Source organism: Mugil cephalus, chromosome 19 (genome assembly GCF_022458985.1).
Source record: "Mugil cephalus isolate CIBA_MC_2020 chromosome 19, CIBA_Mcephalus_1.1, whole genome shotgun sequence".
NCBI classification, from domain to species: domain Eukaryota; kingdom Metazoa; phylum Chordata; class Actinopteri; order Mugiliformes; family Mugilidae; genus Mugil; species Mugil cephalus.
This window is the reverse complement of record NC_061788.1, coordinates 11256537-11280852: the sequence shown is the minus strand read 5'-3', so window position 1 is coordinate 11280852 and position 24316 is coordinate 11256537. Positions and strand designations below refer to the sequence as shown.

General features: G+C 40.3%; 2 protein-coding genes across 4 annotated transcripts; one reads left to right on the top strand and one right to left on the bottom strand.

Moving 5' to 3' along the window:
* Positions 1-5863: 5863 nt before the first annotated feature.
* traf2b (Tnf receptor-associated factor 2b) lies at positions 5864-18760 on the bottom strand. Of its 3 annotated transcripts, none has more exons than XM_047569437.1 (11): positions 18695-18760; positions 12678-12880; positions 11755-11833; positions 11488-11586; positions 9584-9745; positions 9418-9492; positions 9197-9271; positions 7673-7912; positions 7287-7590; positions 6864-7012; positions 5864-6763 (listed from the first exon to the last, which is right to left on the bottom strand). In XM_047569437.1, the coding sequence occupies exons 2-11, from the start codon at positions 12851-12853 to the stop codon at positions 6545-6547; spliced, it is 1578 nt and encodes a 525-aa protein (XP_047425393.1). In that variant the 5' UTR covers positions 12854-12880; positions 18695-18760; the 3' UTR covers positions 5864-6544. The 3 variants fall into 3 exon arrangements, with proteins under 3 accessions (XP_047425393.1, XP_047425392.1, XP_047425391.1); XM_047569436.1 differs by lacking the exon at positions 18695-18760 and adding an exon at positions 18545-18678; XM_047569435.1 differs by lacking the exon at positions 18695-18760 and adding an exon at positions 18108-18261.
* coq4 (coenzyme Q4 homolog (S. cerevisiae)) lies at positions 18728-23822 on the top strand. Its single transcript, XM_047569438.1, has 7 exons — positions 18728-18877; positions 19384-19536; positions 20805-20901; positions 20985-21087; positions 21173-21302; positions 21706-21799; positions 22748-23822. The coding sequence occupies exons 1-7, from the start codon at positions 18811-18813 to the stop codon at positions 22929-22931; spliced, it is 828 nt and encodes a 275-aa protein (XP_047425394.1). The 5' UTR covers positions 18728-18810; the 3' UTR covers positions 22932-23822.
* The last annotated feature ends 494 nt before the right edge of the window (positions 23823-24316 follow it).

The following is a 24316-nucleotide window of genomic DNA, read 5'->3' as shown; positions in this document are numbered from 1 at the left end:
GAGTGTCCGGTTGGTTCCTTTTCTACTAAGAGATGCATTATATATTTTTTTTTTAATTATTTTTTGACTTCAGTGATCCTGAACCCACTCATAAAATGAAACGGAAATATTAAGATTTGTGTTTCTCAAGAATATGAATAATTGGTACAGCTCTGTGTGATGTGAACCTCTTGTGAAACAACTTCTCACTTACTCATCTAGAAATTCTAACCCTTAGTACAGAACTGACGAAGTTCTGCGTTGTTGGTGGTTGGTGGTTTTCTCCACATTTTTTTCTCCTCTAATCATTCTTTTGTAGAGTGACTTTTCTCCTAAGGTTTAGCTCGGATACAGATGTCTTCGTTGGTTCATCAATTGCCAGAAGACGTCCTGGCACAGATGCAGCAAAACGGGCCCAAACAAGGAAATCCCCACCCCCATGTTTCCTAGACAGGATGAGGTTCCGGTGCAGGAATGCAGCGTCGTTTCATATCCGAAGTGACACATAGACTCCAGACTTGTTCACATGATGTCTGGAAAACTGCAGAGTAGAAGTAGAAGTCTTCTTCTTGTAGAGCAGTCACGTTGTCCTTGGTTGTTCTCCTGATGGTGGATTCGTGAACATGAACATTAGCCAATGTGTGACAGGCCTTCAGTTGCTTAGAAGTTACCGTTTGAGACCTATGGGTCCTGCTTCTGGAGTGATCTTTGTTGGTCAACAATCCCTGTGGAGGGTACCAGGGTACCATCTTCACGTCATTACATTAACACTTCTGAACAGGTGGATTCCTTTTATCCTTGAAATGAACTGTGCTCCACACAGATATGTACTGTCGGGTAATTTTCTTGGGCAATAAATCCTGAACCCACTCATAAAATGAAACCGAAATATTAAGATTTTGTGTTTCTCTATTCAAGAATATGAATAATTGGTACAGCTCTGTGTGATGTGAGCCTCTTGTGAAACAACCTCTCACTTACTCGTCTAGAAATTCTAACCCTCAGTACAGAACTGACGAAGTTCTGGGTTGTTGGTTGTTGGCGGTTTTCTCCACATTTTGTTCTCCTCTAATCATTCTTTTGTAGAGCGACTTGTCTTCCTGCATGTCCCATTTTCTCCTAAAGTTTAGCTCGGATACAGATGTTTTCGTTGGTCCATCAATGGCCAGAAGACGTCCTGGCACAGATGCAGCAAAACGGACCCAAACAAGGAAATCCCCACCCCCACGTTTCCTAGACAGGATGAGGTTCTGGTGCAGGAATGCAGCGTTGTTCCATATCCGAAGTGACACATAGTCTCCAGACTTGTTCACACAATGTTTAGAAATCTGCAGACTGGTAGAAGTCTTCTTCTTGTAGAGCAGTCACGTTGTCCTTGATTGTTCTCCTGATGGTGGATTCGTGAACATGAACATTAGCCAATGTGTGAGAGGCCTTCAGTTGCTTAGAAGTTACCGTTTGAGACCTCTGGATATTATGGGTCTTGTTTTTGGAGTGATCTTTGTTGGTCAACAATCCCTCTGGAGGGTACCAGGGTACCATCTTCATGTCATTACAGTTGAACATGTCTCGCAGGTGGTTCACCTTATGTTTAGAAATGAGAAATCTGGTTGCTTCCAATCACATGACATTAATGGCTCATATTAGGTGTTTATATTTTATTTTTGGGAAATTAAACCATTTAATAATTACTTCTAAATGGACTTTTATCTGAAATGACTGTGTCACACAGATCTTTTTTTTGGGAATACATTATTCTGTTTATTGTTCTGGATCTTGTTGTCATGCAGGACTTGTGTGAACATGTGTTGATGGTTGGAGTCGTTTTCATGCAGAGATTCTGCAACAGTTCTTGGGTGCGCGCATCTTTTTAGGCGGCACTGTCTACTCCGCATTAGTCGGTGTTCGTTTGTCGCCAGTTGTCAGCGTATTTGCCAAAGTAAGTTTCTATTCGCTGTTGTCCTGGGTGCAAAGCGAGCCTCGCAGCAACGGAAATCTTTCAGGGTTTTAACCAACAAACAGGAAACCGCACAAAGCCTCCTGCATAGTTCGCATCGTTCGTATGCTAGAAGAGTCTTCTTTTATCTTCTCAGATATGGAAACAAGCTTAACATTTACTACATCTTTAAATGCTGAGGTGGTTTAGACTTGACAAGGAGGTATACAGTTAGATCCATATATATTTTTGTAAGTAGCTGTTTTCCAAAACATGTTCAAGATACAGTTTTATAATCAATATTGTATCTACATCCAAATTGGAGGAAGGGTTTAGGAATTAAAGCTCTTCAATATGTAGTCGTCTCCTTTTCAACGTGGGCAGTTGACTCAAAAGCTATTCCATGGCCATGGAAGCTGGCGCTGTGAACATGCAGTTCAAGGAGATCTCAGTGGAAGCGAACCAGACCATCCTAAGGCTGAAAAAAAGAAGACGGAATCCGTCAGAGAGGTAGTGGAAATGTTAGGATTGGCCAAATCGTTTGGGACATTCTCAGGAAAAAAAGAGTTCATTGGTGAGCTCAGGAACTCAAAAAAATCCTAACAGTGATGGATGATCGCATGGTCTACAATAAACAGAAGACTTTGCGGGAGTAAATACAGAGGGTTCACCAGAAGGTGCAAACCATCAATCAGTCTCAAAAATAGAAAGGTCAGATTAGACTTTGCCAAAAAAAAAAAAAACATCAAGAGACAGCAGCCCAGTTCTAGGACCACACTCTTTGGACAAATGAAACTAAAATCAACCTGTACGAGGATATTCTGCATCGGCCGAGTCAGTCACCAGATCTCAACCGTGTGCATTTCATTTTGTTTAAGGCAAAAGTTAAGGCAGAAAGACCCACAAACGAGCAACAACTGAAGACGGCGGCAGTAAAGGTCTGGCAAAGCATCGCCAAGGAGGAACCAGAGCTTTCGGTGATGTCCATGGGTTCCAGACTTTAGATTCTCGACAAAATCAACATTTTATTCATGGTAATGTGAATTTGTTAAAAAATGGTTGCTATTCCTAAACGTTTCATAGCATATCATCGTTTTACCCCTTGAATTAAACCTGAAAGTCTGCTCTTCTATTGCATCTCACTTTCGTTTCAAATCCAACGTGATGGCATGAAGAGCCCAAGTCATGAAGATTGTGTCACTGTCCAAATATTTTTGGGCATAATTAATTATCTCTGATGGAATTCTGACATGACGCTAGCGCATAACTTGAATTGCTGGCATTTTCCCCGAATGAATGTGCAAGCAAACATTCAATTGGCGTCGCCGCAGCCTCTGCAGATAAAGATGGTGTCATACCTGAGCAAATTCCGCAAGGAAAATCTTAATTTATTTGTTCAAGAAAAACAATAAGTGGTGTGAACCGATCAGCCATGGCACCTGTCAGATATTTCGCATCAGTCTACATCAGCCTTTCCTTGGATTTGCTTGTGCTGGGATTCATATTTGGTTCAGCTTCTACATTATCTTTGATTCGTTTGGGAATTCAGAGTTTAATCAATGGCTGTCCAGTCAAGAACAACCCTGAATTATTTCTCAAATTGGTAATATGACGTAGCAGCTCCATCTTTGATTTGTCCCTCCAGAGCACATCACTAACTAACACGCCTGGTCTCTGCCTGTACATTGAGGTTGTGGGTTTTTTTTTATTCTGACAGCAGAGAAAAATCTTTGATTGGGCCTTTTGACGAAGTCTTTTAAAGTGAATGCGTCGGGGAGATGGGAGCCTTAGATCTCGACACACGTTTGCGAACTTTTCTGAAAAAGTAGGCGTGTTTCTAACATTTAATGTGACTCATTTCTCTCCCCTTCATTTCAGTTCAGTTAGGAAAACGACCACAGAAAGTCTTTTGTGTGTCATATGTTTAACACAGTTTCAAGAAGGATCAAACGGGTGCTTGTTCGGTTACACTGGAAAACTTTATAGATCCTTGTTACTTATTTTTTCTGTCCCTCCCTGTGACTGCCAATGCCCATAGAAATGATAAAAAAAAGACGCCCTCTATAACTCAAGAACTTTCCAAAGAGCTGTCACATTTTAATGTTTCCCCCGGTCTCCAAGTAAACAGGCGATGGTTTGATGGAAAAGTTACAAGTTACAAGAAGTTACTCCTACACTGAAACAAACATAGGCGTTGCTAATGTTTTGGTCTGTTTTTTTTTTTTTGCAATTCATCAGAAAACAGTGAATGTAAAGAAAAAAGAACATATTCCTCCATTTTCATTTATTTTTCTATCATCACGTCCTTTAATAGATTCACCAGCTCTAATTGTGTTTTGCTTCCCCCCCCCCAAATCCTTATCGTATTTCCCAAAGAAGGTTATCTTATCATCCATTCTTTGAATATGTTCCAGCCCTTACTAGGGTTTTTCCACTGGCCGACATCAATGCGAAATGCTGTTCTCTCACATGAGATAGAAACTGATGCGGTGGTGATGATCCGATTTCATGCTATCATATTGCTGCAGACGCTTTGTAAATGAGTCACAGGTGACAGTGATGAGAGGTGAGGTTTCTGTTTTCTTGAAATGTGGCCGGAGTGATGATCACTCCGATGACACTTCTGATGTGCTGACTCACGTGATGTCAGAGTGAAAATTAAAAAGTCACAATTGGACTGCAGCTTCCTGCAGTTTCAGTAAAGGCTTTCACTCTTACAAGCAAGTGAGTTTGCTAGAAATTACATTTGCAAACAGCCAGCAGATTTACCCTGATCACAAGCGTGGTGTAGTGAGTCAGCGAAATGCTACCATTCATCCGCTGACACTTGACAAAAAGCCCAGCTGATGTCATGAAACTATTTTATTTTTTTTCATTTTGTCCAAGAAATTCAATCTGAATGGGACATGGACATCAGAAGCAAACTTCACACAAACCACTTTTTATGTATTGATTTTTTGCCGGGACAGCTCGTTCGAAACCAGAAATGCATCCCATCGACACTCGGAAGATGACTTCTTGCGTCGTTATATATCTTGTATCGTGCAACAAAACCGCTCTCAGCAAGAACACGTTGGAGACGTACCTGCTATATGTGTTCTATATTAAACCCGGCCTGGTGCTATTTATAAATATATCATTTCACATTCAATATTCAAGCTATCCCTTATCCCTTAATTAAAGATATATATAAAAATGTCTAATCAATCACTCCTTGTCGAAGACCTGTGCTTTAAGTGATCCCCACAAAGCGGTGAACAAAGGGTGGGGCTGTCAGTTAACCCGTGTGTCACCATGAGTTTCACCTGTCGATTCTGTGGACACATGGCACCAACTGTTTGAATCAGCCATTTGTTTGAAGTCACTCTCATTATTAGTACCCAACATCTCTTAAAAGGTTATAAGGTCAAAGCGTGGTGCTAGACACACAGTAAAGTAGCTGAATTAAATGAACGGAGGCCGAGATATTTCATTTTCAGTCCAAAAAGACAAGTTCCTAAATTTCCTATAGTGCGACCATCATTCGATTCGTTTCCGAGTTAGGATGTGAATTCAGTTAGTGTTTGAAATACATGGTGGTTTCCCGGCAGGAAAAGGAACCAGATTAACACAGCAATGTGGTTTGTATTATTTTTTTTTTTTTATTTAGTCAAAATATGCGTAATCCCTCTTTGTGGGAAGTATCGCTAGAAACTGACCCACGTCAATAACTCCAGAGGGGAATTGCCACATTTTTTTTTTTTTTACCATTCTGATGTAAGAAGAAGTGAACTATAACTATACTATATAAGTTGTTATTAATGAACAGAGTTAATATGATGCACTTGTCTTACAATAGTTCTGGATGTCTGGATGTCACATACTACTGAGGTAAAGTGTCAGAAACCTGTACAAAGACGCAGCTGTGAAAGGAACGACTTCAATAAAGTATCACAACATATGGGAGCGTAATGTATGGGCTGCAGAAACAGCAACATAGTTCATAATTTATTGATGTTAAAAGCTATAAAGAATGGACATCGGTTCAAATCTAGAAGTATAGAAGACACACTGACATTAAATGAGATTACATAACATTAATGATGATATATGTTGATATATCTCAAAAGATTATACAATAAAAAGATGACACTAAGTATTTTTTTTTATGATTACATGAAAATATGGATTGTTTCAAAGTTAACTAACTAACAGATTTATAGATCCTTGATAATAATTCATTAATATATGCGACTGTTTGTTAAGAAGATAAGATAATTGATCTGGTGTGATGCATGTTAAAGATGTGTAAATGCGTATTATAATGCTGATTATTATTATTATTATTAATACGGTATAACTATGACGCATATGTATTTATATAATAAATATAAGTTAGTTCAAAGATGCAGTTTAACTAGTCAACACGGCCATTAAAGTAACTTCTGGCCTGTTTGTTCACTCTACACATCTACATTGATGAGGATGGCACTTATAACCATTACAAATCCACCGCCACAATTATCACTATCTAATATTATAGTCACATATGTGACGGTATGCATTATTTGTTTACTATATATATTTATAGATAAAATTATATAGATCATTCATATATTCAGCATTGTGTGTGTACTTCCACAGTACACCCTACAAGCCTGTAAGGTCTACAATGGCTTTAATGAAAATGGTATCATCTCTCAGATAAGGGCTCTTGCCGGCCAGTTTGGCCAGTGGACAGAAGAGCGGACATCCGCTGGCGATGTTCATCTCGCTGATCGGCCGCTGGAAGGAGGTGGAGGTGACGTCGGGGCGGAAAGCGTCGATGATGTGCTCCCTGTTGTTCTGATCCAGGAGCATCAGAGTCACCTGGGCGATGATGAGAGAAAGAGGGAAACGTCAGCTTTTTTGCGGAGCCTATTGTGGTGTTTGTGGATCGGTTAATAATTGTTTTTTTTTTTCCATCTACCTTCTGACTGAACGGCCATTTGAGCAGAGCATCGCACTTCCCCCTCATGACGACGAAGAAGAGCGAGAGGTGGGTTCCTCGGCCCGTCCCGTCGCCGTTCAGATACAGTCTCAGGCACATTTTATATCCGTATTTGCTGGAATAAAATGCTGCAAGGGAGAAGTGAAAGAACAAAAAAAAAATATATATATATATATAAATAAACAGAACCTAAAAACAGCATCGTGGCGGAACTGGAATGACATAAATGACAAGGGCACAATGACATGGAAATTCCCCCCGTCTGCAGGCCAAGAGTTAAGTTTAAACAAACCGCATGATCGTTGGGCTCGCGTTCAAAAATAATCTTTCATCTGTGTCTAAAGATACGCCACATGCACAGGCATTTGATAGTGAAAATGCATAGTGGTTCTTTCATCTTACCTGGTGAGAACATTGCAGGTGCTCGACCGGCCACGGCGTCCTGTCTGCGTCGGGAGAAGTCGGAGATTTTCCAGACAAATATCCCGTCGTAGGTGCAGAACTGGAGCTCCCGCACCAGCTGTTCCGTCTCAGACAGCTGCAGGTCTCTCATGGTCAGCGTCCTCTCCAGCTGACGCACTTTGTTGGACAGGTTGTCGATCTTTTCTTGGTCTAAACGGTGCTGATGCGAGAAGGCCTCCAGGGTGAGCAAACTGCGCTCCACTTCCCGGTTCAGGACGCACACAATGTTTTCTAAAGCGTTGACCTGTCGTAAAAGAGTAACAATTACATTAGTTCTCAATTAAATGCGTTGATGAAATAGAGCATCGTGGTCTGGTGAGACTCACTTTTTTATCCAAGTCCACAGACTGAGAGGACGTTGCTGCTGCTGCCGCTGCTGCAGCTCTGGGCCTGGCGTCCTCCTCGGGAGCCCTGTACAGGCCCACGCCAGAGTCCTCCTGCCACTCCCCGCAACCAGCGCCGGCCTCCGTGCGGGTCCGACTCAAAGACAGCACCATGGACAGCAGCAGGCGAAGATGCTCCATGGTGCCCGTGTGCTCGTGTTCGCTCAGCTTCCCATTTTCTACCTGAAAGAAGCAACAAAAGCTCATTTAACGACATCTGCGATCGACTGGTCCAGTCTGAGTTTGTGCCTTTTGTGTACTGGGATGCATTTGACATGATGCTTTTTTTCAAGTTGTGTTTGGTATTAAAGTAGCCAGCAGGTTGGCTGCTTTAATACCAATGTCTTTTCAGGAAACAACCAAAAACTCTTGTTCATCACTGATGCTTTCTCAATCCAGACAGCGAGAGGACTTTCGGGAGATACCGAGAGTAACTTCTCAACAACAGTAAAGGAGGAGGCTAGCAGCAACGTAGTAACAGGAGACCGCGTGATGCACGAAATTCAACGAGTGGCAGCGCTGAGAGCGAAAAAACAAACAAAATATTGCAGATGAGGCAACGACTAATGGGAGCGACTGTTGTTCTGTTCATTTCAATTGGAAATATACAGGAGGGTGATGTCGGAAACCAGAGATTGGAATGTGTATAATAAAAATTATCAATCAAGAAATAATGCGTTAGTTCAACTATTCACCTAATTAACTAATAAAATGTGAAGTGACTGTGTCTTTACGTTAAAATCAAATTAAAAACTGGTTTCAAAGTTAAAACAATTCTCTGTGTGACATTAGATTTTCAAGATTTGCATTTTAAGAAGAGCAATCAGCTGTGATCTGTTCCAACAGGATTGTGTGGGTGTAGTTTGGTAACACCCAAATGACAGAGCCCTCATGGGGCATTAAAGTTCGGTTCAAATACTGCTGAGCTCTGATTGGTTCTTGGGAGGGCATGCATTTTTCAAACTGAGCTCCGCCCACTTTTAAAACAAGTAAGAAATGCAACAGAAAATAAACAAAGGCGACTCTCAACTGAAATGAAAATGCAGTGAAAGTGTTTTGTAAACACATCAGCACAGAGACAAAAGAAAATATGTATGTATTCAACACATTTAAGTTTGTTTTTAAAATAATTTCACCTTAGGTATGTCTTACAGTATTTTCTCTCAGGTGTAAAACCAATGCTAATACTTTGATAATACTGACCTTACTTTCACTAACATACTAACTTCTAATTCATACAACATGGTTATATATCCCTGAGTTGGAAAAAGAATATTATAATATTTGACTATTTCGGTCTCTTCCAGCATTAGCATTAACCTTTACCAAAACTACATTTAAATTATAGGTAAAAATCCAAACTAACATCATGCTGCTCCTTTCTAAAAACGTAAAACGTAAATTCATTCTTTGCAAATATTTTTTTCACATTTGAAGTAATATATTTGATTGTAGTGCTGTACATACCACAGATTTACAGCCCACTTCAATGAATGGGCAGGCGCTCTTTGACTTGGCGCAGGACTTGATATGGTCACTGAACTGGAAGCACAAAAGGGAAAGTTAGTGAAGGATCACAGGAGCAACTGAAAGATAAAAGTGGAAGTGAACCACAAAGGTTTTGATCAGAAAGAAACCAAGTGGTCATTAGGAAACTTAGTGGCGCCTATGGGGTCAGTTTCACTTACCTTTTCTCTTGGGATCTTCTTCTTTCCACAGTCCTTGCATTGTAAGGGAAACTTTAAACAGATTTCATCATGGGCCTAAAACACAAAATAAAGTATTACTTTGGGCCAGTTTCCTCAGAGACAACCAGAAAGTGCTTCGCTGCACATAATCCACACATAATCTCACCTTTATGTCTTTAAAGTTGAACGTCGTTTTGCAGTATTTGCAGTTGAGACTTCTTGCCTCACATTCTCTCTCATTGTGTCTTTCCTTCTCCGTTTGCAGGATGAAGTTGTGGCAGGCTTCGCACTGTATCCGTTCGAATTCGCAGCGGCCTTCGTGCTGAGCCTAAACAAAGAATCAAAATGAATTATTGACCCATCTGCCGCTCTCACGCAGAGCCCCTTTGTTTGTTATGCACCGTCTGTTAAAGATAATATAGACTGAGAGGTGTGCTTTACAGGTCTTTCAGGGAACATACCGTTTGATCACATAGCACAGTGCATTAGATGCTTTGTCAGGGCTTGTATAAAGAAGTTCCGCCCAAAACAAAGGCTGTACACAACAACTATTTAACCAACATTGACTGATAACGAGATGTTTCAACAGGAACTGCAATGTGTGTTTGTGTGGTTATTTTTTTTTTTTTGAGCAACCAGCTGTTTGTTATCTCTATCAGATGAAAAGCAGGTTAACGCATATGAGAAGTATTTTAAGTTATCATGATTCAGCAGTTGTGTAACGTTGTTCTGTTCTGTAACCCAGGAGTTGTTCACATATAATAGTTGAACAGAGTACGATAAAATGAATGAGCTTAAAACAGAACCGAATCCTAAGCAAAAGTAGGAAGTCGGCGGGAAATGTTTAAATAGAACCGCAAGAACAGGAAAAACAGGAAAAAAAAAAACATAATTGCGACACTGAATTCCCGAAACGTAAGCTGTTTTTAATTTTCAGTTGTTATGTGTTTGGCGGTGGGGTAAAGGAAAAAAAAAGAAACTTAAAATTAGCGGGTAAATACATGGGCGGATGTTGTGGGGTGGAGCCTAATAACGAGGAAGTCGGGGTTTTTTTTCAGAATGATAGCAAGCAACAAGGTGGAACCGCCGACCGAGATCGGACCGAGGTAGGTTAGCACGTTTATTTGATCAGACAGCTTCGCTTTTCAGATGTGAAACGTCTACGTGTCTTTAACCGAACTGCCAAATTAAATCTGAATCATCAACAGGAGATTAATAGTCGGGTCCCTTGACCACACCACTCACACAACACATTTCATCAAGCTTCACAGTTTCATAAATCCTCGTTCTGGGCGTGTGCGGTTTGATTCGCAAGCAACACTGACTAATGTAGAGTCTCAGAGATGCACACACAACATGTGGGTGGTGTCAGTCAAAACAATATTTTCTTAAGCGCTGAAAACCATAGCAGACTTTACATATCTTTGTCATGGAACAAGAACTTCTTCAATAAGAGGAAATTTCCATTTGCAAGCCAACCAGGCAGAACCTGCTTTGCAAAGCAAGTGAGATCATCTCGAGCATCATTCAAACTCATTTCCTGCATTTTACTCATGTCTAGAATTTAATCTAGATACAATGCCACAAATGCCAAAAAGAATTAGCACTGGGAAATCACCTCTTTAGTAAACAAACTAACTTCCTTCCCCAAAACAGAGAAATTTACAGTTGAAACAAACAAGTTCACTGTCTAAACCTGTTCCTGTTTTGAGTCCACAAACCAGTATAATGTCACTGATTTCCCAAGGACCTTCGTAGGTTTAATGGTCAGCTTACACTCCCTTAGTGCAACTGCAACTTGAGTTTTTTATGTCGGTACTTTCCACTGGGTGGTTGTTGATAAGTGAGCTGGATAGGAAGGGACTTTCCAGCATGTTAAGTTTCACTTCCTCTCTACTCACGCTGCATGTAAAAGAAGCACATTGTGAAGCCATAATATGAGCCATGTGCTCCAGGGGAATAGCTTGAACAGCTAATGTAACGTTGCATTACCACACGTGGATTTCATACGGGACAAACAACCGGGTGCAAAGCAGGTATGCCCACATCATAAGAGAACCGAAACCTCACCTCATACTCCTTTATAGATCCAGTCCAATTGCAGCCCTGGTTCAAACATCTGGCAGGCAGACTTGCTATTTCTCTTCCTGCTGCATTGTCTGGGAATGCCTGGTGGGAGAGAGAGCAAGAACAAAGAAGTCAGTGACCTCATAAAGCTCCTAATTACAATACAAAACAAAAATAGGTATTGTGTGGTGAAGGAAACCCCCATATGACTGTGGTCATGTTTTTTTTTTCTTTTAAATGGGATGAGGGTTGGAATATTTTAAAACTTGCCTCGTTACTATTTAGAATGGAGATAGGTTCTTCATAAATTTCCTCTTGTCGGCAGGCTTCACATGGCTTTGGGCCACAACTGACAAACAAAACAGATTTGTGACTTCATTGTAAAAAAAAAAAAAACAGCTGCTTGGCGTCCACAGTCAGCAACGACTTTCCTGCTGATCCATTAACCGGAACAACTGCTGACCAGCATGGATTACGGCTCAAGTTGATGAATCATTAATCAATGCAACAGAAGTGAAAGAAGCTTGTAGCGTAACATCAGTGGTACGGTTTGCAAGTTTGGACAGAAATAAATGAATGATGTGCACACAGAAAAGCATGTGCGCAGTTGTCGCATGATGAATTCATAAGCACAAGCACTACAGGTTTTCTAGCAGGTCACATGAAATACTATGAATACCACAAGACACAAGCACTGAGACAATTCACATGCGAAAACTGACATTTCACAGCCGCTTTTTAAAAATCAGTATGTACGCATTTCAAAGTTACAGATTTTGGTTATTTATATTATTAAAATAATTAAAATTTCAGGAAAGGTTCAAGATTTTCTGTCACATCATGTTTAATGATACTGTCAAGGTATCATTAAACATGCATATTCATATTCATGCAATACAGAACACCTGGTGAGTTAGTTTAAAAGAAGTGGAAAAGAAAACAATGGACACCTTTAGAATGAGTCAGCATGGCCACATCCTTGTGATTCACTGACATCTGAACTTGAGTCCAGTCATGTGAGGGATGAGACTGCATTAATTAACTGATCTTGAGTGCAAAAATTTCCCAGAGGCGAGCAGAGATAAGAACACAGGATGTGCTGAAGCATGTCCAGTAAGAGGGGGAAGCATTAGGTAGGGAAGGGGTTTTTGCATTTCACACGCTTGCGGGTGGTCTGAGGACCTCCAGTGTACCTGGTGAGCTGCTTGAAGCAGTGTACACAGAAGCGGTGTCCGCACTGAGCCTGGACAGGCTTCCTCAGGACCTGGAGACACTGCTGACATTTGTACTTATTTTCCATGGGCACTGACAGCACACTGAGGGGTATTCCTGGTAAAGAGCTCGGACAGTCCATTGAGATGCGGGCCATTCTTCTCCATCAACCTGGTGCAATATCCTGGAAATAAAAAAAAAACTGCTGTTAACGGCAACACTTTACAGCATCCATGTAATAGAAACACAAAGTTTGTGATTTCCAATGACATCATAATAAATCAGCAAAGAGCTAAATTGCGCCTAAGAAAATAATTCCGCAGTTACATTAGTTACATTTCAATTACATTTCATATAATTTTACGAGGTGTAACTCTCGTAAAGTCCCATCTCGTGATATCCCATAACTCTCTTAAATTCTCTTCACGTGAGACTTCACTTTGTGGAAGATGGACTTCAAATGAAATGGTCACATGACTCCCTGACTCATCACCGGTGACGTCGGTGACGGGGAAACGCGAAAAAAGTGTTTCCATTGAACTTTTGCGATAAACTTCGATACGTCCACAGAAAATCCACCTCATGAGAGCGTAAAAGTGTTTTAGCCATATTTGAGAGTTTTTTTCAAAATGTAGGTGTTTCCATTAGCAGTTTTTTATTGCGCTATTTAGGTTTTTAAGTGTTACAATGATTCATCGTTGTGAAACTGCATGAGGTCATCTCAGAGAAGGTCCACTCTTGAGAAAGACATTTCAATACTCTTGAATACATCCTTAAAAGCTGTGATCCCCAAGTGTATGGATTAGGAATGTCACGATTACAGTTTCCCTTAGCACGATTATTGTCAGAGAATTTATCACGATATTATGATAATCACGATTATTATTATGTTGTTGATTTACAAATCTATTTATGTGTAAAATCACATGAACGCTCCTTAAAGGTCTTAAAATTTCCTTTATTTCTATCTTTTGATGTCAAAATATAATTATATGATCCAATATTTGTATTTGTACACAAATACACCTGAGCAACAAGAGAACCACTCGATGAAACGTCGGATAATTTAGGATGTAGCGTCAGTCATCAACATCATGTGATATTGTCAACAGACCAGCGTGTAGCGAGAACGTCAGCGCCCAAAAGAGGAGATTATAAATAGAAACAGACATGTGGTGTTAAACTTCTGGGCCACAATAACCTCGTTCTTTATTGATGAACCGAGCGCCATCCAGCGGATCAAGACACTTGAGGAAGTTTACAAAGTGACCGGTGGTAACCGGGAAATTAAGAACTCCAAAGAGGAAGATAGTCATCTGTTGTTTACCTTAGTAGTCGCGAGTACCCGAGACACATGTCAGAAACATGCGGCAGTGGTGTAATAAAAAAATTTGAAGCAGCGGCGGCTAGGATTTAGGAATGGTGATCCGCTGCTTCTAAATGTTGAATGTAGAGGAAACACGGTGCGGGTGTTGCGTAACTTTGTTTTCGTTTCGTTTGAGTTGCCCTTAACTATGTTTCCGGCATAATATTTTCTGACGGTATTCAGGAAACGTTACGATCAATTAATTGTAGCACTGAATACCGCGATTAATTGTGAAATCGAGCAATCGTGACATCCCTAGTATGGATGCTACCAAACTATATCTTCGTTCTGTGAAACACAAAATTAATCTCACCCACCACCCCTTAAAAGCACTAGTCAACACTACCTCTGCAGAGCTATTGAATGATCTGGCTACACTCATTATTAAATAGGAAAAGCCTCTGTTTTTTTTTTTTTTTTTTTTTTTTTTGTTTTGCATTTCCAAATCGTCTTTGGTGCCACTGAATACAAGATCCATTAATGGAGTCCACACAAAGCAGTGTTGTTGGAGGAGGGATTTGTTTGGTGGCACATTTGCACATTGGTGGTTTGTTGGGGGGGGGGATGCCCCCCCCATGCACCTGCACCTGCACCCTATCCCAAACGGACACACTGCACTTCCAACTAAAGACACAAGCGCTGCGGCTAACTACGAGATGCAGATTTTCTTCAAAATGTGGTATTTCCATTGGGTAGATCCACAGCTCAGAGGTTGTTCTTGTTATTTCCCATTGTAAACTGGATTTTGAGAACGGAGGAGAGTACCCATCCTTAATGGCAGGTTTTCCCAACTGTCTACACCCTCAGACAAATCCAGATAACCTCCACACCAGACTTCATGCCTTTTAGCTCTAAGAGGTCTTTCCAACATTGGAAAGCCTTGCCATTGCTGACCTTCAACTCCCACCCATGTCTCCCTTTTGCCAGGTATGTGTACAAATACCATTTATGGAGAGATATTTGCAAGGTTTGACAACAACAAAAAAAAAGAGTGTGGACATACGCCTTCTTATCTGCCGTAGCATAATTATATTTCCCAATCAAATGATGTAGGCATGTTAAAATGATCCTACCACAAATGCAAAAGGTATTCAAAGACATGTAAATCTATTGAGGCTACAGCGAGACATAGGTGCAATGAAAAAGTGAAACGCCACAAAGCTTTCATTTCCAAAGCTCCAACCATTGCTACGAGGAAAAGACAAAATAAAACCATTTTTGTTGGCATTATCTGAAGTAGTTTTGGTACAGGTGGAGGGAGGGGGGATATTTATATAGTGGTGAAAGATCTGTCTGATTAGTTTCTTCCAAATGTAAATATAGTAGATAGACTGCAGACACAGATCAGTCATAGACATTGAAATACCCATGCTATTTCATAGAAAAGAAAGAATCATTTCCTACGCATCTGGTTTCTGTCAAAAACGCCTCCAAAATAGAAACACGGTGGAAAGTTAAAAGACCACTCTAACTAAAAATAGACAGTGAGAAATACAACATTAAACAAACCACAAGACTGTGCCTACACGTTTTCAGAGCTCAGGTTATAAAAACATAAAACTTCTGTCTTCAGCACCATCATGTGTTCAATCTGTATGCTTTTATTTCACAGGAATTGCAAACACTGAAGGACCATGGCATCAGTTAATAAGTAAGTCATGAAAGGCAAATGGTTCCAACCATTCATTTGCTCACAGTGGGATTTGAAATAAGTGCTACTCAAAAGTCTGAATTTGTAAATAAGTAACATAGCTAATATTTGTGCTCGTGCTTCAGTCGTCTTGTTGTTGCATGTCTTGTACATTGCCTAAAAAATGAAATGTATGTGTATGATATTGAGGCGTGAACAAAGGTTATAAAGCAGCAATTTAAAGTCACTATGTAAAATATCTGGGTATTAATTTAGTGCCATCTACTGGAAGTATAAAGAATGTTGTGCCACACTGGTTAAATGAAGTCTAAGGATTTCCCCCAGTTAAACAATAATGATAACTAACTTTGGAGATAATGGTAGAAAAGCATGTAACATAACGTGACTGTTGGAACCCAGGTGGAACAATCTGTTCTATGAACTACACCAGCCAGTATAACAAGAATACAACCGGGTCAAAAGCAACAGGGACTTTCTGTTTTGTCACGATAAGATAAAGAATTCTTAGCACAGTATATATTACACGGAAAGCCCAAGTTAGAACTGACTGAACCTGAATGTTTGCCATTTCCCCATTGAGGGACAAATAAAGGTTTTCTAAATGTTGCATATGACTCTACACTGCAAATAGTAATTTCTATACTTGTGCAAGCCTCACTTAAGAGTACATCAATGCCTTCAGCCCCTGCATCAAGCACAAATAAACCCTACATTGTTACTTGCCTTTGCAAAAAATAAAATAAAACATGTATGTTATTTCTGTTAGTTATACATAATTTATGACCAAAAAATCCCTTGTGGGAAGAGAGTGGGAAGTGTTCTGTTTTGCCATAACAACAAATGTCATCATATACTGACAACGATGTCACATACTCCAACGCAACCACATTTAGTTGATGGGTATTCACTGTACTATTTTCTACATTTTCTGTGCACATGCATGTTGCTGTCATCAATAATTTTAACTTCTCAGAAACAGCAAAGAATGTGAAAACACTGCAGCTTTGCATGTGGAAACAGGCTTTAGGTTACATAGTAATAAGCAGTTACTAGCAGCTGTTAGCAGGCGCGTAAGCAAAAGCATGTCTTCAGTGGACATACAAGAACACCCACATATTAAATATTGGAACAAGTTCAAGTTATCAAACACTAACTGAAACAAGAGAAGCGGGAAAATGCTGCCTTTGCAAGGTCAAGCTAACAGCCTTGCTTTGTTTGGTTAAACATCACACGGTTCGCGTGTGTTCTTGCTGATAGAGGCCTCTGTGGACTTTTTTTTTTTGCTGACGTGGTTTAAAAGAACATATCTAAATCCTCTTTTCTGCTCAACACTATGTGGGGAAACAAAATTGTCTGTAGTCCCTAAATGAAACACTAAAAGCATAAACGAAATTGACGCAAATTGAAAGGTCACTATGGCAAGGCCCATACAGTCATCTCAGTCAGTCTAAATAACTCACAAAACATGTGATTAGCTGACTAGCAGCAAAGGCACTCAACAAATGTCTCATGGCTATCATGAGACATACCAGCCTTTAGTAATAACACTAAACAGCACAACCTGTGAAGTCACATAACACTTTATGCAATATTTAACAAGATGTTTATTGTCTAAACCTTTTAAATGTCTGAAGAATTTTAATTCAGGTTCAAGCATAAACTATTGATTTTTTTAAGATGATCTGTAACTAGACTACATTTTAATTTTTAACTAACTAAATTCAGTCCTGTTATATGAAGACTGCAATTTAAATATCTGATAAGTTGCAGTGAAATATGACAAGTGATTACTCAGTTCTCTAGAGGACAACCTTTGCTTAGTTTAATGACATCGTGGCAATCTTTCTTTCACAAGCTGTACAAACCTGTCCAACCATTAACTCATTCAACACTGATAGTTGTAGACAGGCAGGGTAACACACACACACACAAGCTGTTTAGTTCAGTTAGCAACAAGTATCCATAGGAACACAAATTAACTCAAACAAAAAACAGCAGACAGCAGAAACCACATCTTTATCAAAATACTGAAACACAGGTCTGTGACTTAAAGCCAAAAACAAGAAGTGACAGTAAAAAAAAAAAAAAAAAAAAAAACAGCCACGCACATAACTGCACACGACTACACACGTGAAAAAAATACTTTTTTTCAACACCAAAAGCTGCATTCACTATCAAAAACATCCATATCACTTGTGTCCCAAACTAAATTAGTCCCATCTGTTCTGTTGAACTCTTTAAAAACATTCAGTCCATAGTAGTCTGAAAAACACCATCTGATCTGCCCTCTGCCCTGCTCCTGTATGCTCTCCCTGGCTCTACCTCTACCTCCACGCAGACAAACCCCTCTCTTACACTCATGAACTGAAACTGAACTGAAATAGACTTACTCACCGAATATGCAAGGACTACAGACGGTTTTACAGTGATGCACTTACACGCGAATACCCGGTATTGTACTGGTGTGGCTACACCCTCGTGACGCATGCGAGTACATATAACGCCATTTGGTTTCAATACGAGCAGAACCTAACACGCTGCCTATGCACGCGGCAGCTTCGGGCTACAACGCCTTTATACTAGCAAATTACTTCATCAGCTATATATTTTTTTGCGTGTGTTTGTATTAGCGCTATTGGTTAAAACAACAGTCTAGCCTTTCACCTCTTAGGAACTAGCTACTCAACTTTAAGCAGCTGACGTTGACGCCAAGTTGGGCGGTGTATGTCTATGACTGTTTAGTTTGTGGGTTTTGGGTGATTAACGACTCAGTTAGCTAACATGATGATTTACTCGTCCGGTAACGACAAAGCGCAAATCGGCTAACTGACCTTATAGCGTCTCGGTCGAGTCTCTTTAAGAGGGAAAACGAAACTATTTTATAACGAATTACTTGGTACGACTCGCCCTTCCGTGCAGTGGCAATGTTTACAACGCTGTAAAAAAAAATTGCGCTTGCTTTTTATGGTGATAAGACTTACGAGGGACGGAGTTAATCTTAACGTACAGACAAGCCCATTTCTGGTGCGCATGAGGGGTACGCCGATGTCAAAAGCGAGCGTACACACTGACGCATGCGCATAAGCGTGTTCAAAAAATGTGGCTACGAGTCGGTTTAACCTTCCAACGGTTAAACCACCGACACTGCGTGGTAATATCCTCAGGTATGAATTCATACAGGTGTGCCTCGTTATGACGACCTTTTAAATATCATTAAATGTTAGAGTAAATGTGTTTTTTATTAATGCCGAAGGAAAGTAGTGTCTAAGGTACATATGTAGCAGGCGATACACCTCAGTATCGTAGCTGTGTTAGCTAGAATGATATGATTTATGCCAATTTTGCTAACTTAATCAGATTATATTAATTTCTTCTTTCTTGAACACGCTTCTATTAGTGGGCTAAAATACACGCATGTATCTTATACGCTTCAGTAATATTTTAAGATAATAATAATGATGACCTAAATTTGGGATATACTGTTGTGTGTAACCAATAAGTAAAAATCAAACATTAAAATGACAAGAAGCAATTAGATGCATCCTACATATAACACCTCAGATACCCTGTTTAATTTTGCAGAGAATTATTTTTTTTTTCTGCAAGAAGATGTTGTTGTTAGGGAATAAATATGGAGGCTTGGCTCAGTTTCTAACCTTTGTCTTTGCAGCATGTGTCCACCAGTTGCACACTAGTAGCGCTCAGTTTACGTACAGCGGCTATGATGGGCTGTACCCTGGACACATCCCCACCACCCCCATCCAGAAAGCCTTGTTGGCCGTTGGGTCAGGTGTGGCTGCTCTGCAGAACCCCTACAGACATGGTGAGAGCCTCACGTCATCACTACCAGACTCAGCTCATCAAGGACATCCTCCCACGAGTGACAAGGACACTCGCATGAAGTAACATTAGGTGCACAAGTGAGAGTTTTCCTGACGACGTTCAGTTTATGTTGAAATGTCGTGAAGGTTGAAATTCAACTGTATGATCATCATGTTAAACCGGATTGAAGTGAACACAAGGATGTTTCGGTCGCTGAATGAATTGGGGTTGTCAATGGAGCCCAACCACAGCATCCGAAATTAAAACCAGCTGAATGAAACACAGAGAGACAGACAACCATTCACACTCACACCTACGGCCAATTTAGAATCGCCAATGAACCTATCGATTGTGTCTGTGGACGGTGGGAGGAAGCCGGGGTACTCGGAGAGAATCCACGCAAACACAGGCAAAACATGCAAACTCCACACAGAAATTCCCCAGTCGGATTCAAACCCAGACCTTCTTGCTATGAGGCATCACTGCTAACCACCACAGCACCGTGGGGGGAAAAGATGAAAATGTAAATGAACCTTTTTGAGGTCCAGAGGAAAACTTAGTAACTGTCTTCTTAACCACCTTATTTTTAATTGATTTTATAGCACCAGATTTTTGGAATTTTGTTGCTTACTACATTGTTCTGTCCTTTACCCCTATAAGACGTATGTTGATTTAGCCTCTGTCAGACAATCTGCTCCTGGAACATGCCGTTTCGTCATCCATGTCCTTGGTTCCGGGAATGTGTCCTTTCTCATTCCAAGAATAATAGTAGTCATGAGGTGTTGCTTATGATGATCTTATTCTCATAATATTTGAGGGTAGTGCTTGAGAAATGAGAGTAAATTCAAAGTGAGGCCATCTGTCAGTTTCTGTGAAACTCTCAAAGGGGAACAATGTATTGACACCTGTCAACTGATGCCTAGGTGTTTTCAAAGCTAGTGCTTGGTATCGGTATTCGTATCTCCATTTAAAAAAAGATCCTTCCTGCTCATTTCAACTCCGTGTCCTAATTCTGTAATCCATACAGGTTTTACAGTGTGAAAGCCCAAACCAAGATAACCTTTAGACGTTAGACATTTCGTTTCACTTAAAATAGTTGAGATCGGGGCGATCAGGTTCTTTATCGGAAGTTTATTGTATATACAAATGCAACAACGAGTCTTTGATTTCATATCGGGTGATATGTAAAGCAAAGTCTTCCAAGTTGAATTGGTTTCTTGGTTCAGCCGCATTGTTTTAGAGATTTCATGAAACTCTGTGACTTTACAGACATGGTTGCGGTGCTCGGGGAGGCGACGGGACACTTAGCTCTCATAAACCTCAGGGACAGAATGAGAAACGACCCTGAGGGCCACATAATCTTAACGTGAGTTGCTGTTGAACTATTTAGTAAGTTTCTGATCTAGGCACTTTCAAAAGCCCTTTTGTTATTATTAACTGCGGCTGCAGAGAAAGGCCAAGGATCCGTCTGTCCACGCTCGACCTGACGAAGATGGCCTCACTGCCGGACAACTCCTTTGGAAGGCAGTACCTCCGTTTCCTGGAGGACAACGTGCGTATCCGTTGATTTCACCACTCTTACTTTCGTCTTCCTTTTCAGTTACTGTTCTTACGTTTCGCAATTTCTTTACCACCAGAATGTGACTCCAGATACGAGGGCAGATGTGAAGTTTGTAGACAACGAGGAGTTGGCCTACGTTATGCAAAGATACAGAGAGGTCCATGACTTGCTGCACACCTTACTGGGCATGCCCACCAACATGCTGGGTATGTCAGGCTTTACGTAGTGTAGAAAATTGTTGAGACCAGTGCAGAAGTTTGCCAAGTCAAATTGTGTATTCATATCAACTATGAATCAGATATATTGATGCCTTATTGATGATGGCAGAAGTAGAGGCTAACTTTTGACTGGTGACATAACTTCATTGCGTCTGTTTTCTAGTCTAGTCTCTTCACAAACGATATTTCAAAGCTCTTTATTGGTTTGCTCATGACATACCAAGGAAATGTCAAAAGGAATTGACCAAAAACCTTGAGGTGCAAATTTCTAAGTAACGAAAAAAATAGATTTTGTGAAATTTTGTGGACTGACTGATAATAACGCAGTTTCTCTTTCCATCTTTAATTTGCATGTTTCTCTCTTTGTGCGTCTTCTTCCTGCTGATTTCAGGTGAAGTAGCAGTGAAGTGGTTCGAAGCAGCTCAGACGGGGCTTCCCATGTGCACTCTTGGGGCTTTATTGGGGCCACTTCGGCTTAATGCAAGGTACAATACCAGTGTTTTTAGCACAGTGCGCATTATTGTTGACGTAGCATTCTGCTATTATTCTGCCGATAACATGCTTAGTATAAAGGTGGGCTGGAAGTTTAAAAAAATCTGTCTTTTGAGTGACTATAACAAAAATATGCAAACTGTGGTGCGTTAAAACCGGCTAGAGCTGGTTAGGAGTAGTTTTTCTACTCTAAATATCTAAAGAATTTTAATCCTAAATCTTCAGCTAAAGAATCATGTGCACATCTTCATCTTCATCTTCATCTCCTGGAAAGATTTTTTAGTCTTGTTTGTTCACATGAAACATGACACACAAGAGTTATGAAAAGAATGAAAAAAGAGATCTAGAGAGAGATTACTTCATGTAACGTGGGCGTAAATACCAGATTGTCAACTATTTAACTGCCGATATTATCGTCAAACTTTCCTCAAACTAAAATGGACAAATTCTCACTACGTTCACTCACATCCTTTGCATCTCTTTGGGGCTAAGTCCCCCCCGTCCTTAAAACCGAGTGACGCCCCTGAACAGAACGCAGAAGCCTTTAATAGCACGCCAAGCGCAACTAAGACGATCAGCAAATATCATTGCCTTTGTGTCTCTAATTAATTACCTTGTTGTGTACGTATAATATGAAATCACTTAATGTTACATAACAGAGTAATCCATTGTCAGTGGAAAAATTGTAGAAATTAATCAATGAATTACTTGAAATGTCAGACTTAATGGTTCAAGTTAACCTAAGGGGAAACACCACAAACCGTATGATGAAATGCCATTTGTTTCTTTTCTAGGAAATTGTTAAATCTTCCTCATCGTTTAACGTTAAGCTTCCTTCATTTTAGAGGAACTGGGATCTGGTTGATCAGAAGTAAAAGATTATAATAACAGATGTTTCTCTTTATTGATTCCATACTTCTGTACTCTTCACCCTCCCACAGCCGTTTACAGTCACTTTTCACGTCTTTGGGCCCCTGGGCCCTGCAGAACGGCAGGCGGGCCCGCTGTGTCCTCAGCATCTTCTATGAGAGGCGGTGGGAGCAGGATCTCGAGGACCTGCGACGAGAGCTGAACATCGAGCCTCCTCCCGTCACGCTGAACAAGAAAAAGAACCAAGGTTCATGAGTGGTTCTAGCCTGAAGACTGAATTGCAGGCAAACCACAAATATCTTACGCATCATATTGTGCAATCTTTTACGAGAAGAATGTGGTTCTTCTTTATTGAGGAAGCATGTTTAGTCATGTTTAGTCATGTTTAAGTCAACTACAGCTAATGAAATGTTCTAAACTTCTAGCGCATGTTCTGGTGTAGCTAGATCAAAAGACTCACTCTACTGGTTAGTTGCCATCTGTTGCAAAGACTGAATCGTGTACAGCATATTGTACAGTATATTATTAAAGGTTGACACTGATCAGCCATAAGGTTCCGATCATAAACAAAGTGAATGCTGCTGATTATTTCATCATCATGACAACGGTCAGTGGGTGGAATATATCAGAGAGCAAGTGAATATTTTGTTGTCAGCGTGTTCGAAGCAGGAAGAATTGCCAGATAAATCCAGGTTGCAATGCTGCCCCATGTTCACTGCTTTAAGATAAGATAAGATTGATTACTTTATTGATCCCAACTGGGGAAATTCAAATGTTACAGCAGCACAGCAGTGACCAGAAAGAAATTAAAGAATTAAAGAAATTAAATAGGACAACAACATTAAACAGGACAACAGGCAACAAGAAACAACGTACAAAAAGTACAGTACACAAAGTGACAGCAGTTGTGGATAAAGTGACAGTGTAAGTATGCTACATATGGGCTCAGTGAGGTCAGAGCTGTTTGCTAATCACACTGCTGTTGTACAGTCTGGTGGCAGTGGGCACAAAGAAGCGTCTGAAGCATTCGGTTCTGCCCCCGGGGGATGGGATGATCCGCCGGTTGAATGACTTCAGCACTGAATGAAGCACCTACAATGAGCAACAGAACAATCACATGGCCTAATAAAAAATGTTTACTTTTCATTCATGCAGTTCAACGTCAATGCCAATATTTGGCTAAGCGCTACCTTGGGATCTGTTGTGGCCATTATTTAAGTTTATTACAGCTGTTAACATATTGGCAAATGGCCTGAATTGCACCTGTGCAGCTATCACTGTTGTGTGTGAGGGGAACATCTGTTGACCTTTTGACTGTCATATCTTTCCTTTTACAGTAACACACGTCAACAGGAAGCACGGTGAATTCTGTACATTGACACGTCAACGTTAATTTTACCACTCAGAAATAAGCACTGTTACTTAAAAGCTTCTGTAATGTATTGATTTATAACATACATTATGCATACAAAACATAAAGACCACAACCTGTGCCCCCCCTCCCTTCCCACCCACATCCCATCTCTGTATGGACCATACAGTCTAATATAAAGATAATTATGAAATCAAAAAACAGAGAAATAAAACAAAGTGATGATCCGGATTACGAACTGGGCATGCAGTTACCATAGACGGGTCAC